The sequence below is a fragment of the Mesoplodon mirus genome (assembly GCF_964341445.2).
Source record: "Mesoplodon mirus genome assembly, chromosome: 5".
Taxonomy (NCBI): Eukaryota; Metazoa; Chordata; class Mammalia; order Artiodactyla; family Ziphiidae; genus Mesoplodon; species Mesoplodon mirus.
Genome location: NC_138980.1, coordinates 92,289,905 through 92,308,237, shown reverse-complemented (window position 1 = coordinate 92,308,237; position 18,333 = coordinate 92,289,905). Strand labels below are relative to the sequence as shown.

Sequence of the window (18,333 nt, the reverse complement as noted above, 5' to 3'; positions counted from 1 at the left end):
ATGGCCGCTGAGCCTGTGCGTCCGGAGCCTGTGCTCCGCAACGGGAGAGGCCACAACAGTGAGAGGCCCGCATACAGCAAAAAGAAAAAAAAAAAAAAAAAAAAAAAAAAAACAACAAAAAAAATAAAATTTACAACAAAAATCACTATTATAAAATCGACATTATTCAACATATTAATAGGTCTACACAGAAGAAAAATATTATCATGCCAAAGGTGATGAAAAGATGCTTTACAAATTCAATGTCCAGTTTTGTTGAAAATACTCAATATAATAGGACACTTTTTTTATTAACACAATATATAGCAGCCCAAAGCCAGTACCACAGAATATGGAAACACTGGGTATACTATATTGCTAAACTAAGGGAAAGCCCATTTTTACCACTCTTACTCATTGTACCAGTCAACACAATTAAAGAATGAAATTAGGGCTTCCCTGGTGGCGCAGTGGTTGAGAGTCCGCCTGCCGATGCAGGGGACGTGGGTTCGTGCCCCGGTCCAGGAGGATCCCACATGCCGTGGAGTGGCTGGGCCCGTGAGCCATGGCCGCTGGGCCTGTGTGTCCGGAGCCTGTGCTCCGCAACAGGAGAGGCCACAACAGTGAGAGGCCCGCGTACCACACACACAAAAAAAAGAATGAAATTAGAAAGGAATACTATTGGCAGATGATATAATTATATACCTAGAATATCCAAAAGAATCAACTAAATATTACCACAACAAGATAGTCTAGTAATTTAGTGTAGTACAAAATATACAGAAACCTTTCCTTTATATGTGCAAAGAGAAACCAGATAGAAAATGAAATGGAAGAAAAGATCTTATTTACAATCAAAAAAACACAGGCAAAAAAAAAACAAACAAAAAAAACAAGAACAAAAAAAACACAGGCATAAACTGAACAAAGAGTCCAAAACATATTATGAGAAAACTATAAAACGCTTCTGAAAGACACAAAGGTACATTTCAACAAATGGAAAGACATACCTTGTTTGTGTACATAAAGATTCAGTATCATAAAGATGTCATTTCTCCCTAAGTTAATTTATAAATTTTACATGATCCCAATATAAATATTATATAAGACTGGTTTTTATTTTGTTTTCTGCAGCTAGAAAACTGAAAAAAACAAACAAGCAAAAAAGGGAAAACATGAAAAGAGAAGAGCAGGAGTACACCTACCACATATTAAATTACTGTACAAAGCCATTATAAGTAAAATAGTATGAAGTTAACTGTACTGTACAGTAAGTTAATTTCTTAGTTCTGATCATTATACTATGGATACGTAAGATGTTAACATTAGGAGAAGCTAAGTGAAGGGTACATGGGAACTCTATTATTTTTCCAACTCTTTTGTAAGGCCAAAGTTATTTAAAAATAAAAAGGCTTTAAAAAGCCATAATAGGACTTCCCTGGTGGTGCAGTGGTTAAGAATCTGCCTGCCAATGCAGGGGACATGGGTTCAAGCCCTGGTCCGGGAAGATCCCACATGCCACGGAGCAACTAAGTCCGTGTGCCACAACTACTAAGCCTGCGCTCTAGAGCCCAAGAGCCACAACTACTGAGCTCGCACGCCACAACTACTGAAGCCCGTGTGCCACAACTACTGAGTCCACGTGCTGCAGTTACCGAAGCCTGCACGCCTAGAGCCCGTGCTCCACAGCAAGAGAAGCCACCACAATGAGAAACCTACACACTGCAATGAAGAGTAGCCCTCACTCGCCACAACTAGAGAAAGCCTGTGCACAGCAACGAAGACCCAATTTAGCCAAAAAATAAATAAAATTTAAAAGAAAAAAAAAAGAGCTATGATATTGGCAGATGACTAGATCAACCAAGGGAACACATTTTTTTAAATTCCAGAAGTAAATATATGTAAATTTACTCATAATAAAGGTAGCACCTCAAACACACGTGAAAAGATGAACTTTAAATAAACGGCAATGGAAACTGGACAGCCATGAGGAAACAGACAAAACTGTACCCTTCCTTATATTACATACCAGGGTAAATTACAAAAGAAACAGGGATTTAAATGTTTAAGAACATTACGTGGCATTTAAATCATGGAAACAGTTCTGTTTTTAACTAAAGATACTTAAATGGAATATACCTGCTTCCAAGGAGGCTATTATGGAGTAAGTGAACATTTTAATTTTAACTGATTAGTTAATGGGTAAGGCACATGGAGGGCCTGTCGGAGCTCTGAAGTGATGATGTCTATTACTAGACTAGGAGTGACAGATCAGGTTCTTAGGTTCCTTTAAACAAATGCGAAAGTTTTTACTTGGTATAAAAGCTTAACTACTTTTAAATAAATAGGATACATCCATGCAGTGGAATATTACATTGGCATTAAAAAGAATGAGGTTGATGTAAAAACAAACCGAAAAAAGGGGGAGAAAACAAAAAAAGAGTACAGATCACTATGTCTCATACTGTCCATCTTGTTCTAGTAAAAAATAAAAGGATTGTATAAAGATAAAAATGTATTTGAAAGGATATACAAAAGTACAGTCATTGCCTCTGGAAAAAATGGTCTCAGGTCTGCTGAGAAGCAGCTTTCCTTTTCATTGTATATCTTTGTGTAAAGTTTGAAGATCAGAGCAAAAAGTTGTTTTTTCGAAAAGACTGATTATGATTAGAGAGAGAGAAGAGCCCAAATATTTAAAATGAACAAAATTCAAAGGTGGGGGGAACTGACTCAAGAAGAAAAAGAAAATCTTAAAAGTTCTGCAACAACTGAAAAACTGGAGCAGTAGTTAAATATTTCCCTTTTCCTTCTCCTAACACAAAAAATACCAGATTCAAATGGTTTTACAGACACGTTCTACCAAACATTTGAGGAACAAAGCATTCCAACCTTTTCTTTGTTTTTTATAAATTTATTTATTTTTGGCTGCGTTGGGTCTTTGTTGCTGCCCGCAGGCTTTCTCTAGTTGCGGCCAGCGGGGGCCACTCTTGGTTGCAGTCCGCGGGCTTCTCATTATGGTGGCTTCTCTTGTTGCAGGGCACGGGCTCTAGGCGCGTGGGCTTCAGTAGTTGTGGCACATGGGCTTAGTTGCTCTGCGGCTTGTGGGATCTTCCCGGACCAGGGCTTGAACCCGCGTGCTGTGCATTGGCAGGCGGATTCTTAACCACTGCACCAGCAGGGAAGTCCCTAAGGTACTAATTTTCTTCTCAATACAGCTTTAGCCATGTTTCATAGGTTTTAGTATAAAATGCTTCCGTCTCTATTTCTTGAAAATTCATAATTTTAATATTGATTTCTTCTTTGACTCAGGGATACTTAAAAGATTCTTCTCAATTATTAGGTGTGTAAGATGACTTGTGAGTCATCTTTTTATTGCCATTGATTTACTGTTTATTAGATTGATTGGAGATTGTTGCCTACAAATGCTACCATTTTGAATTTTTTAAGGTTTGCCTTGTAGTCAGGAACATGACTAATTTTCATAAATATCTCACTGAAATTAAAAAAAAAGAAAAAGTGTACAAAGTTCTCCAAGTTATATACCTATTTACTGACTGTAGCATATTATTTAAATCCTCTGCATATCTGTTAATTTTTGTACTTGACAGGTGAAATTTAGAAAGCCTACCATTTATTGCATATTTACAATATGTCATGTAATACAATAAGTACCATATATTAATATATATGTAATTTAATCTTCACAACTGTGAGGTAGGTATCACTTCCCATTTTAGAGTTAAGGAAGCTGGGACTTCAAAATGGCAAATAATTTTTGTAAAAACACAGACAATGTGGCTAAGCCAGGATTCAAACTCATATTTGTTCCCAATGCTCATGCTCCTGAGACCATGTAATACTACCTCTACATGGCTTTCATGACCTGGTGTACCCGATACCAGTCTATGTTCCAAACTTATTTTCTATTAAGTTCCAGTATAACCCTTCTCCTTAAGTAATTCCCTCTTCACCATTCCATACAAACTATTTTGTACTTCTGCTCATAATTCATCTCCTTTTTTGAATGCCCCATCCTTTCCCCCTCTGCTTTGCTATCCTTTAAGGCCCAATTCTGTTGCCTTACATAAAAACCTTCCTGTCTCCTACAGCCAGTAATGAGTCTTCCTGCTGATTGTACAGTAAATACTATAGAACTTGGCTTAACTGTTCTCTAATTATTCCACTTTACTTTGGCAAGTTTTGTTTTCTACCTTTAAGACAAGGTTTGTATCTAATACTTAGCGTTTGTAATTCCCAAAATGCTTTACTCAGTGACAGCCACAAAAAGATAAATACATGCAAGAATAAACAGCCATGGAGAGCAAAGAAGAGAAAAAAGAGGGCACAAATTCAGAGAATGTCCAGGATGATTTTCCCATTAAAAGAGTAAGATGATGTATTTCTCTCTATGCGATTCAAATCGACAAACATTTGAGAACTTATTATTCACAAGACACCGTGCAAATATTATAAGGAGATTTTTGTGGGTTGAATTGTGTTTCCCAAAATGATACATTGAGTCACAGGTAGCTAATCTCTGGTACCTGTGAAAAGTGACCTCATTTGGAAACAGGGTCTTTGCAGCTGTAATCAAGTTAAGATAAAGTCTTACTGGATTAGGGTGGGCCCTAAATCCAATGACTGGTACACTTAAAACAAGGCCACGGGAGGAAATGAACACAGAGACACAGGACAAATGCCAAGTGACAATGGAGGCAGAGACTGGAGTGAGGCAGCTGCCAACCAAGGAATGCCGAAGACTGCCAGCAACCACCACAAGCCAGGGAGAAAGGCATGGAACAGATGCTCTCTCAGAGTCTCCAAAAGGAATCAACTTTGCTGACGCTCTGATTTTGTACTTCCAGCCTCCAGAACTGTGACAGAATGCATTTCTATGATTTTAAGCCACAAGTGTGTGGTACTCTGTCACAGCAGCTCTACAACACAGGGGAAAATATAAATTGATATGTTCCTTATTCTCAAGTATCTTATTAACTAGCAAATGGGTAGTATTCCAGTAGGAAGGGGAAATAGGATCCATATACAAATAAATCAGACGTTCGTGTCTCATCTTACATTCTCTTGGCTCACTTTAACTCTAGTCATTGCCGCATCAATCAGCTCACTGCAAGATATAAACTGACAGCACAACGGCTGTCAGGTATCCTTTTGCTTTCTGTTCTAGTCTCAGTGACACCCCAGTGTGGGTCCCCATCATTCATGCATATACAGCCTATAAAAGAGTGAACACTTGATGGGACAATCCTTGACTAAAGGGGAATGGGAGCTAGTAAATATAATTTTTTTCCTTAGATGGACAATTTTATATGCCTTCTTTAAAAGTCTCAGCTTTCAGCACTTTCCAAATTATCCAAAGTGGTGACCAACTTGAGAACACATACTTATACTGGCTGTCCCTCTTCGCTATTTAACACTTTCTAAGCCACTACTCCTGTTCCTGGATCACTTCCCAAAGCAAGTATTTCACACAAGGCCTTGTCTCAAGATGCTGACTCACAGGGGACCAATGCTAAGATACAAATTACCTACAATTCAGAGGCAAGTTTGGGTTCAAAAGATTGATATGGAGTCTATGGGAGTCACACCTTGCTGAGAAAATTGGAGTTAAGGGCACAAATATGGACTGGAGCTACATTGTGGCTAGCTATCTTCACAGTGTGAGGAAGATGAGATTTGGATAGAGTACCCACTGAAATGGTACGATAACAAGACTAAAAGGTACAAAGTCACGTTGCTTTAACGTTTCTCAGTTTCTATTATAAACAATGTCAGAAGTAGCTAATATACTGACGGATAATTTATCATTTAATTAATGATAATAAAACCAAGAATCTAAAAATAGCTAGTGGAATATATATTTCAATATTCTTCATTGGATATCTGCTTACTATCTTAGTCACCACTGTATACCATACTATAAACAAATCTGGTAAATGATAATCTGAATTTACCCAAAAAAGTAACATTCATTCACAAAAATACAACTTAAAAAAAAACACTTCAGCTTAAAACAAGGAACTCTATGTGTATGTCTGAAAACAAATGAAGACCTGTATGTGTATGCCTATAGTAGACAGAACAGTGGCCCCACAAAGATGTCCACATCCTAATCCTGGAGACCAGTGAATATGTTACCTTACAAGGCTAAAGGGACTTTGCAGATGTGAACAAGTAAGGGATCTTAATATGGGCAAATTTTCCTGGATTATATATGGGTGGACTTACTGTAATCACCGGGTTTTATAAGAAGGAGACAGAAAAGTCAGAGTCAGAGAAGGATATGTGAAGACAGAAAGGGGGTCGGAGTCAGAGAGAGATATTGTGCTGCTTGCACAAAGATGGAGGAAGAGGCCATGAGCCAAGGAATGCAGTTAGACTCTAGAAGCTGGAAAAAAGCAAGGAAACAGATTCTCCAGATAGCCTCTGAAGGAAGTACAGCACTGCTGCCTTTATGATTTTGGTCCAATGGAAACCATTTCCGAATTCTGATCTCCAGGGTTGCAAGATAATAAAGTTGGGTTGTTTTAAACACTAAGTTTGTGATAATTTGTTACAACAGCAATACGAAAAATGCCCTATGATCCAGTGATCCCTCTCCAAAGAATAAATTTCAGTGAAATCTCTCTGTGTAGTGATCTTAAAATAGATCCACAGGGCTTCCCTGGTGGCGCGGTGGTTGAGAGTCCGCCTGCTGATGCAGGGGACATGGGTTCGTGCCCCAGTCCGGGAAGATTCTACATGCCGCGGAGCAGCTGCGCCCGTGAGCCATGGCCACTGGGCCTGCGCGTCCGGAGCCTGTGCTCTGCAACGGGAGAGGCCACAACAGTGAAAGGCCCGCGTACCGCGAAAAAAAAAAATAGATCCACAATTTCTTTGACCATATACCTTCAAAAGTGGAGCTTAATTCATCTCCTCTTGTGTGGGCTGGACTTAGTGACTCACTTCTAATAAAAAGAATAGGTAGAAGTAATGGGCTATGTCATAAAAGGCTTCCTTCTTGCTCTTTCTCTCTGGGATCACTGAGGAAGCCAGCTGCAATGTCATGAAGACTCTCAGGCAGCCCTTTGTAAAGACCCATGGAAAAGAAGCGAGGCCTTCTGCCAACGGTCAGGAGAAACAGACTGTGAGTGAGCCATCTAGGAAGTGAATCCTCCAGTCTAGTCAAGCCTTCAGATGACTGTAGCCCTGGCTGACATCTTAACTGTAACTTCATGAGAGATTCTGAACCATATACCCAATTAAGATATTCTTTTTTAAAAAAAATATTTATTTATTTATTTATTTATGGCTGTGTTGGCTCCTCGTTTCTGTGCGAGGGCCTTCTCTAGTTGCGGCAAGTGGGGGCCACTCCTTATCGCGGTGCGCGGGCCTCTCACTATCGTGGCCTCTCCTGTTGCGGAGCACAGGCTCTGGACACGCAGGCTCAGCGGCCATGTCTCACGGGCCCAGCTGCTCCGCGGCATGTGGGATCTTCCCAGACCGGGGCATGAACCCGCGTCCCCTGCATCGGCAGGCGGACTCTCAACCACTGCGCCACCAGGGAAGCCCAAGATATTCTTGAATTTCTGCCCCAAAGAAACTCTAAAATAATAAATATTTGTTGTTTAAGCCACTAAGATTTGGGGTAATTTATTGTACACTGATATGTAACTAAAATAGTCTATAAGAAGTCATATACAAGGATGTACACCATAGCAAAGTTTGTGGTAAAAGAGATTTGGAAAAAACCTAGGACCTTCACATCTGACATACACTACAGAACATTAGATAGCAGAGTGAGAACGACAAACTAGATGGACGTAAAGTAAAACAGGTCTTAAAAACAGTATCGAGTTAAAAATGTTCAGAAGTTACGTAAATTAAAAACATAAATTTGGGTACATACCCCCAAAGAAGTGAAAGTAGGAACTCAAACAGATATTTGTGCATCCATGTTCAGAGCAGCATTATTCACAAAAGCCAAAAGGTGGAAGCAACCCAAGTGTCCATTGAAAAATGAATGGATAAACAAAATGTGGTATACATACACTGGAATACTATTCCGCCTCAAAAAAGATGGAAATTCTGACACATGCAACAACATGGATGAAACCTGAAGACATATTTTATATGAGGTTCTTAGGGAAGTCAAATTCATAGAGAAAGAAAACAGAATGGTGGTTGCCAGGAATTGGGGGGAAGGAGAAAATGGAGAGTTAGTGTTTACCAGGTAGAGTTTCAGTTGGGGAATGTGAAAAAGATCTGGAGATGGACTGTGATACATTCACAACAATATAAATGTACTTAATGCCACAGAACTATATATACACTTAAAAATGGTTAAGCTGGTAAATTTTATGTATGTATATTTTACCACAATTTAAAAAATCCTCATTAACTATAAAAAAGACAAAATGCTAAATATTTCACAAGAATTAATGCATATTTAAGAACATATGTGAATGAGTGCCTATAAGGGGAGTGGGAATAGGGCCTGGGAATAAAGGGGAGAAGGCTTGCCTTTTATGGACTGATGATGTCATGATTTGATTTACAAAAACAATTTTCAAGAACATATCTATTACATAACATGTGAGATGTCACCTATACCAAAACAAGAAACCGTCTAGGTAGCTTTCCTTCTAAGAGGTGAACTTACAGAAATCAAGAACCACAGATTATTGACTATTGGAACTAGAAGATCTAGAAATCACTTCATCTAACCTCATTTTACATTCAAGGCACTTAATACTTCAAAACTAATTTGCTTTTCAGAATTATCTGCTATTCCAAGCAGATTTTACAAGGCATGGTGTTTCAAAGAGCAAACCACCATATTCTTTCAGTTACAAGACATTTTAGATGATATAAATCTTTAAAGATCCTAGGAGTAGCCAAAGCAATCAGTGTTTTCAATGCAACAGCAATAATATTTCACATAGTTCTATTGTAAGTTTCTTAGAGGTTAGTTTCCATGTCTTACTTGACTCTCTTGAACCTTTATAGGTCTGGCATTTAGTAGGTACTCAAATGTGTAGTGAATGTATTTCCTCAAGTCATCTTTTCTATATTATATTGCCCTATCCTATCTTATGTGCTATGTAAAATTCCAGAGTGTAGTACCAAAAAAAAAAAAAAAAGAAAGAAAAAAGAGGAGGGAGGTCAAAATTAAAGAGAACATTTAATATAAAAGGACTGTTAAATTATGTGAAATTAGTAAAAAAAAAAAAAAAAAGAGAGAAAAATGGTAAAATAAAAATCCAAAGAGCAATGCATGAAAAGACTGCAATTAATAGCTTTGATTCAGTTCATAGACCTACTTATGAATATTTAACTTTTGAACTCCTTAATAGCTCAATTCTGGCAATATCAATCAACAATGAATAATTTCAAAGACCACTAAAGCCAAAAGTACAGTCTTATATTAGGTATTTCATAATGCAAGGGGAAAGAAATCAACTTTTCTTACTTTAGTTCTTTATTTCTTATTTAATTCCAAAAAATATCTCCATCTAATACTGTTCTGTTTAGTTGAAGTTTAAGTTGATTAATAAGATGATAGTTTCATAGAGTTAGAACAAAATAGAAGACATGTTCTTTACATCCTTATACAATACGCGACCTTGGATAAAGTCACAACATATGCAATTAGGAATAATCTAACATTTAAAATGAAAATAATGCTACATTGAGCTGTTTAAATCATAAAATAAGATAATTTATGTAAAAATAAGAATCATAAACTCTCAAAAACTATACCAATTGGAGTTCAAAGAAATGAATGGTATTAGCTATTAAATTTCACTTGAAAAAAAATTTTAAATTATTGAAAAAAGTATCTTGAAGGATCTTCTGGAAAATTTGGATAGACTGCAAAAAACAAACAAATAAATAAATAAATTTCACTTGAAAATTTAATGCAACACCTTTAATTCTAGGTACAGTTTTCATCAGATTTTAAAAAGAGATCCTAAGAACTATTAACCCTGATACCCATGACTAAATAATTCTTAAAGCAAAAATAGTTTTAAAAATAAAGAATAAAATCGCTTATTTATCAGTGAAAACTTTACATAGTCTAATTTTATTCAAGTCCAATTCCTTATTATCTTGAAAAAAATTACTGAAACAAAAATTATAGGTTCTTTCAAGACTTTCTATTACATAAACACTACTTAAGAGACATTGATCCTGGAGGGCTTTACAAAGCCACTGCCATCCTGTTCAGAGAGTAGGGAGGTGTGACAAGCCGGCTACCATCAATAGGCATAAAGATAAGGCATTTAAAACTGTACTCAATCTGAAAACTTGTTTTTAGACATTTAATGAAACAAAAATACAGTGCAACGGAAACACTCTATATTAAGAGTATATCTTATGAATATTCACTAAACAGAAATACATCTAAAAGAAAAATCATACTGCTTTAATTTCAAATATTTGCCTATAGACTTTATTCAATGATATCTAAAACTGACCAGAGTAATATAAAATTACTTAATAAACACAGACCTTAAATATTAAGCCTATGAAAAATTCATCACTGTAACTTTTCACAAAGTGATTTACATTATAAAGTGATTTACTCCTGAGTAACCTAATTAATAGCATCAAGCTATACTAACAAAGGAAAAGATCCACTGCTTCATACATAATTTATTAAGATTTCCTATAGGATTTATTTAAAGCAAAGAATTTGAGCATCTCTTTTGTGATACAGAATCAAAGTGTCTGATAAATTCCACTGTCAAAACATTCATAGCCTGATATTCTTCCTACTTTAAAAAACTAAGTTATTCTTTCTATCCAGGTTGTAATGATAAACTATGGCTTTTTGTAAATAGACTTCTACCACCAGCATTGCTGCAAGGGTTCTTATTCCTCTGCAGTTATCTTTCCAGCCTGGGAGGGAGAAAAGCACTGCTGCAGTCATCTGCAAAAAGGCATTACATTGCATCTTAAAACTAACAAAGACACTGGTATCTTTTTGCCACCCTATTCACTGGCAGTTCACTTAGAACTGCAAAAGCAGGCACTTTTGGTAACCCAAATTTCACGGATCAACCAAAACCACCACTGAAGCTCTGCAGTACCTGCCTCCACCTCTTCCTCCTCTCCCAAGGAGCCCTTTCCACTAGGTTCGTAACAGCCATCAAGCAGCAGCTTCGTAACCCCTCCCCTGGCTACCACTGCATGTGTCCTTGTGGCCAGGGAGGAAGAGAAGCCTTTCAGTGGGCTAAAGCTTTTGCTCCTCGCCATGAATATGCTCCATTCTTTGTTGTCCTCTACCCGTTTCCTTAGATACTGTTATTCCACTCGACTCTGTCAACATGCATTATAAAAACAAAACCTCCTTCTAGCTTCAAAAACAGCTCTTTCTCACCAGACTCCCCTTAACACTCCTACCCCTCCCCCCCTTCTTCCTCTTCTGTCAAAAACCCTGGATCAGAAGCACAGGAAATCCATCTCCTGTGCTGCAATGGGGGGGTGGGGGGGGAGACGCCCCTGCCTCCTCGCTTAGCATGTGGCATCAGACCCCGTGCCAAGGAAAGACCATCGGCTTTAGACAGTGCAAGGGAAAATCGCCTCCTTCTCCCCCGGCAGCTAGCCGGGCCATCGTAGCTCCAGCACCTACCCCATTTCCGAGCTCAGCAGCACCTCCATTCCGTCTCCAGTGACACCCAGGCAGGCTGCGCCAATACAGCCACATGTCGGTCACGTGTGCCCACGCCCAGCCAATCGGAGGGTCCCCGACGGGAAAGGGGAGCGCCCTGGTCCGCATCCAGCGGATTACACAGCTGCTTCACGCTCCGCTTCCCGACCCGCACTCCGCACTCCGCACTCCGCTCTCCGCTCTCCGCACTCCTCTCCGCACTCCGCAGCAGGACATACGGCCCCGCCCCGCCCCACCCCACGGCTCCAGCCCTAGCCCGCACTTAGTGCTCACTGATTCCACCTCCGGGCAACCCACTGGAGCTGATGGAAGCGGACAAGCATAATGCGGGTGGGGTGGGGGTGGGGGAGGCCTACGGGGCAGGAAGATTAGCACAAGATATTGGCGGTGGGTGGGTAATAAATTACATCTCATTCGCTATTTGCTAAGATTTACATGCTTGCAACACACAGAAAAAGAATTTTACTAAATGGATTAAAACGAATAATTTTACATTACGTATCACTGATTTGTTAGGTAAATCACTGGAACTGTGTTTGAATTAAAAATACAGTCTCCAGAAATGCTACGGTGGCAGTACAGTAGAGTAGTTGAGATCAGAATCATGGAGCCACACAGTCTGGACTTAATCTTTGCTCCTGTCACTTACTAGCTGTGTGACCTTAGTCACTTTCATTTCCCCTGCAAAACGGGAGTAGAAATGTTGAATAGAGAAGTTAATATATAGGAAGCAGTATTTAGAGCAGACCCTGACACAGTAAATGCTGTCAGTCACTACTAATCTGAGACTTAAATATTTTAATGCAAATTCTGCATTTCACTTAAATTTAACCAAGTGAAGCTTGAATTACTAATTTCTTTAAAAATTTTATTTTATTTTTGGCTACATTGGGTCTTCGTTGCTGCACGCGGGCTCTCTCTAGTTGTGGTGAGCGGGGGCTACTCTTTATTGCGGTGCGTGGGCTTCTCATCGCCGTGGCTTCTCTTGTTGCGGAGCATGGGCTCGAGGCACGTGGGCTTCAGTAGTTGTGGCATGTGGGCTCAGTAGCTGTGGCTCGCGGGCTCTAGAGCGCAGGCTCAGTAGTTGTGGCGCATGGGCTTAGTTGCTCCACGGCATGTGGGATCTTCCCAGGCCAGGGCTCGAACCCGTGTCCCCTGCATTGGCAGGTGGATTCTTAACCACTGTACCACCAGGGAAGTCCCTGAATTACTAATTTTTATGAGTTAGAAGGACAAAATCGAAATTGCCAAGAACTTAAAGTGGATTTAAATTCTGTTTTAAATGGGGATGGAGGGTGGAATCAGTTTTCATGATCTATTTCAAATTTAAAAGGATACTTAACTTTAGGTTTTTTAATGAAATGTATTTACTATAATCTTTTAATTTTTCAAATTAATAGCATGAAAAGCAGCAAGCAAGCTATTAAACAACACACTTGGAGCAATTTCATTTTATTAAAAATGGTATAAATTAGAAAAGTAATAGACAAATAGCAAAATGCTCCTAGATGTACACACAATGGATGTTCACAGTGGTTATCCATGGAAGGTGGGATTATGGAGGGATTTCTGCTTTTCCTTTCTGCTCTTGGGTACTTTTTTCTTTATCTCTGTATTATAATGCCTAATATATAGCAAATACCCCCTAAATATTTGTTGAATGAACAAATGAACAAACATCAATCACATATTACTAGTAATTTACTAGTAAGTAGAAAAATTATATATTACATAAAAGTTTAAATATATTTAGAAACACTTTCCCTTGATATTTGAAATAAAGGAAACATAAATCAATTTGGTTCTATCTTAAATATTTCTTTTGTCAAGATGACTTAGTTTTACAAAAGGCTTTCAAGATTCTCTTACTGAAAGTGCATGATTCATTGAACAGGACTTACTTATATAGTCATCAACTATTTGTGACAAATTCTGAATAGATAAATTTCTCATAAGCCCTAAAACTTCTGAAAAGGAAGAATACATTTTAGAAGCTCCTAAAAGTAACTTCTTAGTACCCTAAGAAACAACGCTATTACTCTTGACTCAGACAATGACTCAAGCTATTATTTAGTATACCAGTTTGTAGCCAAAATATTTGTCTAAATTTTTATTACATGTGTTGTAACAGTTAGTGTTTCAAATGACAAAATTTTAAAGAAAGCTATGACCATTATATGTTCACCGATCAATAAAACTCAAATCAATCAAAAAGCAAGCCAATCTAAAAACTTTACATTTTACAATGTGGCCAACTGAATTTTTTCAGTAAAATTTTCAAACCAGTTTTCTCAGATTCCACAAAAGTTTGACTTGAATTTTGTATTAAAAATATACTTAGTTATTTTTAAAACTATAATTAAAAACATATACAATCAAAATGTTTTAGACCAAATCTGAAAACAATGGAGGTCACTGAAGCATTAATTTGTGCTACTAGGTTTATATGTATCTCAGAATAAAGCTCCTGCCATCCCTATTTATATAAAAATGTTATCATTCAGGCTACATACATATGTATGCATTAAAGGTATTTTCTGATCAAAATTTACTACAGAAATAAATTGTACATTAAGGCTATTATAAGACTGTACTGACAAACATGCCCCGATTTCAAATATCTGTGCTCATTATGATTAGCTTTATTGTTTTAAATAAATATTTGTAAGTAAATGTTATAAATATGAACACACAGTTCACCTTAAAAAAATAAACAACCTCTGAAACTTCTGTAACTTAAAAAAAAATTGATGACTCAATAGAAATAATAGGATTCTTAATGTCTTAAATCCTGCATTCTATTTTAACATGAACATGTTAGGCTTAATTTAAGACTTGTGACTTTAAAAACTGACAAGAATATTGGCAACAATATCAACTAGAATAAAATGAGTTAAAATCAGTGCTCTGAATTCAGTTATCTCAACTTGTACTTTAATACTTAAGTCTTTCTTTACTGGAGACCTCAGATACATTGATAGCAGAATAGAATAGATTTATGCCTACAAAGAGATCAACAAAAGTTTTTTTCTTTAAAAATAATAATTATGTATTGTAAAAGCACATGCTAGTGTAAGTTCTCCAGGTGCTAAGCAACCAAATAAAGCTCAAATTCATTTAAAAATCTTCCAGTCTTCAGATTCATACTGGGTCAGGGTATGACAAAAAATCCCAAGAACAGAATAAAGTGGGTCAGAGACCAAAGACCAATTCTCCTATTGTTTCTATACTTCTCATGGGACATGGGAAGGCGCTGAAATGTTGCGATGGAAATTGGATTTTTAGTGATGTATAAACTAAGTGAGAGACATGTACATGGTCTTCTACAAGCCAGACATACAGATGTGTTCTGTGTTACCTCAAAAAGCAAAAGTTTCTCAAAAGAAATGTTTCTAGCACCAATAATAGAATCTTAGTGTTTTTCCCTCCAATCTTTCTCCTCTCTAATCAGCAAATATCAAAATAGATTTTTACACCACTGCTCAAGAACATTTCATGGCTTTCTGTTACTGACGGTGGAAGTGAGATAGTTTGGAGTTTAATCGTAGAGTGCCTACGCTAAAAGGCTTCCTACATGTATTAAGTTTTCCATGGCCGCCATAACAAATTAACACAAATTTAGTGACTTAAAACAAAAAAATTTATTATCTTACAGTTTTGTAGTTCAGAAGTCCAAAATGGGTCTCACTGAGCTAAAATCAAGGTGTCTGCAGGGCTCTACTTCTTTCAGGAGGCTCTAAGTGAGAATCTGTTTTCTTGCCCTTTCCAGGTTCTAGAGACCAACTATACTCTTGGTTCAAGGCCTCTTTCCTCCATCTTCAAAGCTAGCAGCGGTGGCCTGAGTCCTTCTCAATTTGCAGCACTGTCACTTTGCTTCTATTGTCATTATCTCTTTCTCTGAATCTTGTTCTTCTCTTTCCTCTTTTAAGGACTTAAAAACCGTTCTTACATTGGCCCACCTCAATAATCCAAGAATCCAGGGTACCTCATTAGCAACTTTATTCCACCTGCAACCTTAATTCCCCTTTGTAACATAATCTAACATATTCACAGGTTCTAGGGATTAGGAACTGGACATCTTTAGGGAGCCATTATTCTGCCTACCACACTAAAGCTTTATCTTCAACTATTCCAGCACTTGCATCCTAATACCAGTCCAATCAAACTAAACACTTAGCCATTTCTTTTTTTAAAAAATAAATTTATTTATTTGTTTATTTTTTGGCTGCGTTGGGTCTTTGTGCTGTGCTCATGCTTTCTCTAGTTGCGGCGGAGCAGGGGCTACTCTTCGTTGTGATGCGCAGGCTTCTCACTGTGGCAGCTTCTCTTGTTGCGGAGCATGGGCTCTAGGTGTGCGCTCTTCAGTAGTTGTGGCTCGCGGGCTCTAGAGCGCAGGCTCAGTAGCTGTGGCGCACAGGTTTAGTTGCTACGCGGCACATGGGATTTTCCAGGACCAGAGCTCGAACCCCTGTCCCCTGCAGTGGCAGATGGATTCTTAACCACTGTGCCACCAGGGAAGTCCCCACTTAGCCATTTCTAAAACTCACCTTAGACAAAGAACTTTCTGCCTTTACTATAATGTGGTACAGTAGAAGGCTCCAGCATATGGAGACTGAAGAATCAGGTTTAAAGTTCTAAGTCTTTCATTTTGTAGCTCTGTGACTCTGGATGTTACTTAACTATCTTAAGACTTGGCTACTCTTTCATCTGTAAAATGAGAATAACTGCTTGGCTTATTTTATAGAGCTGTTATAAGGATTAAATGTGTAACTGTGAACAAACTTTATAAACTATGAAATATGTTTTACAAGTAAAGGCTTATTAATTGCTCTATTGGTCCAAATCAAGATTCAGCTTAAACATACACTTCCATGAAGTAATCTACCATCCCACCTAGACTCCTAGACTCCTCACCCTGCTCTTCCCTCCATTGTTCCCTCCTTTTATGGCACAAACACATTGTAGCTCTGTGTGTACATCTCCTTTCCCATTCCTGACTATAAGAATCCTAGAGAAGAGCCACACCTGATTTTATCTTGAACGTCTCATGGTGTATACCATAATATTTTGTATATAACAGGTGTTCATTAAGTATTAGTAGAAGGAATGAGTTAAAATTAATCTCCAAAGGGCACCCAATGCAGATGCTCTCAAGGAATAATAGTAGAGCAAATGCTGAATAATGAATATTAGTACAAAGTATAACTTTCTACAGCGGAAATGGAATGCTTTAAATAGAAACCCTAGGCCCTGTAAGTGAAAAAAATGTGACGCAGCCTTGGGGCTAAGTTTCTGAGGTTAGGTGGCTGCACAGTAGAAGCACTTTAGGAGCTTGAGAAGTTTTAAAAACACCATTAAGTCAGAATCTCTGAGGATGAGGTCCAGGCATTGGTGGGTGCTGCCAGGATTGCAAAGCACCACACACCACTCTAGCTTCTGCTATCAAAGCTCCTACTGCACTATGATAGGGAGACCATTTTGAAATGCCTTTTAATTCAGTGTGCTATACAGATTGAGGCATTTGCTTACAGAGGAAAAAAACCTTCCTTTTTCCTGTCAAAAAGCTTCCTAGTCATGTATTAACAATTAACATAAGAAAAATAATAGGGACTAATAAATACACAGAATATGTTCTACTACATTAAGAAATCAAAGAAATAAAAACAAAAGAGTATCATTTTCACCTATTAAGTAGGCAATGATATTTTAAAATAATATTGCGGGTCAGTGAGGATACATTTAAAAAAAATAGGCAGTAGCTTTTGAAAATCCTTAAAATGTTTAAAATGCTTATACCGAAATAAGTCCAGTTAAAAGAAATTATCTTATGTACAATCAGGTACATGCACAAAGATTTATATTCCAAGATACTCAGTATTGTTTCCACAAGTGAGATTTTAGAAACAACCTCAATGATTGATAACAACAGCTTGGTTAATTATACTTCTGGCACTCTTAAAGATGATTAATATTATGCCAGATATACGATTACATAAAAAAGCATAAAATACATAAGAATAAATTTACCCAAGGAAATGAAAGATCTGTACAGTGAAAACTATACGACAGTGATGAAAGAAATTGAAGAAGACATAAATAAATGGAAAGATATTCCATGCTCACTGATTAGAAAAATTAATATTGTTAAAATGTCCATACTACCCAAAGTGATCTACAGATTCAGTGCAATCCCTTTCAAACCTCCAATAGTATTTTTCACAGAAACAGAACAAACAATCCTAAAATGTCTACGGAACCACAAAAGACCCCAAATAGCCAAAGCAATCTTGGAGGAAAAAAAAGAAAAAAAAAAAGAACAAAGCTGGAGGCATCACACTTCATGGTTTCAAACTATATTACAAAACTACAGTAATCAAAACAGTATGATAATTGTATATCAACTATACTTCAATTAAAAAAAAAAACAGCATGGTACGAACATAAAAACAGACATGTAGATCAAGGAACAGAATAGCAAGCCCAGAAATCAACCCAAGCAAATATGGTCAATTAATTTATGACAAAGGAGCCACGTATATACAGTGGTGAAAAGACAGTCTCTTCAATAAATGATGTTGGGAAAACTGGACAGCCACATGCAAAAGAATGAACTGGACCCCTATTTTACACCATACACAAAAATCAACTAAAAATGGATTAAAGACTTAACATTTAATACC

The 18,333-nt window shown here is 37.6% G+C and overlaps 1 protein-coding gene across 9 annotated transcripts in view; it reads right to left on the bottom strand.

The window, feature by feature from the left end:
• Positions 1-18,333, bottom strand: part of APC (APC regulator of WNT signaling pathway) — a 144,335-nt gene that overhangs the window by 92,279 nt on the left and 33,723 nt on the right. For 4 of the 9 annotated variants that reach the window (XM_082621894.1, XM_082621900.1, XM_082621903.1 and 1 more), the window contains exon 1: positions 11,615-11,757. The exons of 4 other annotated variants lie outside the window; for them this stretch is intronic. In XM_082621894.1, the coding sequence (XP_082478020.1) occupies positions 11,615-11,689 (75 nt within the window). In that variant the 5' untranslated portion in view covers positions 11,690-11,757. Of the gene's footprint in view, positions 1-11,614; positions 11,758-18,333 lie in introns of those variants that run through there. One more of the 9 variants, XM_082621899.1, reaches the window with a different exon arrangement.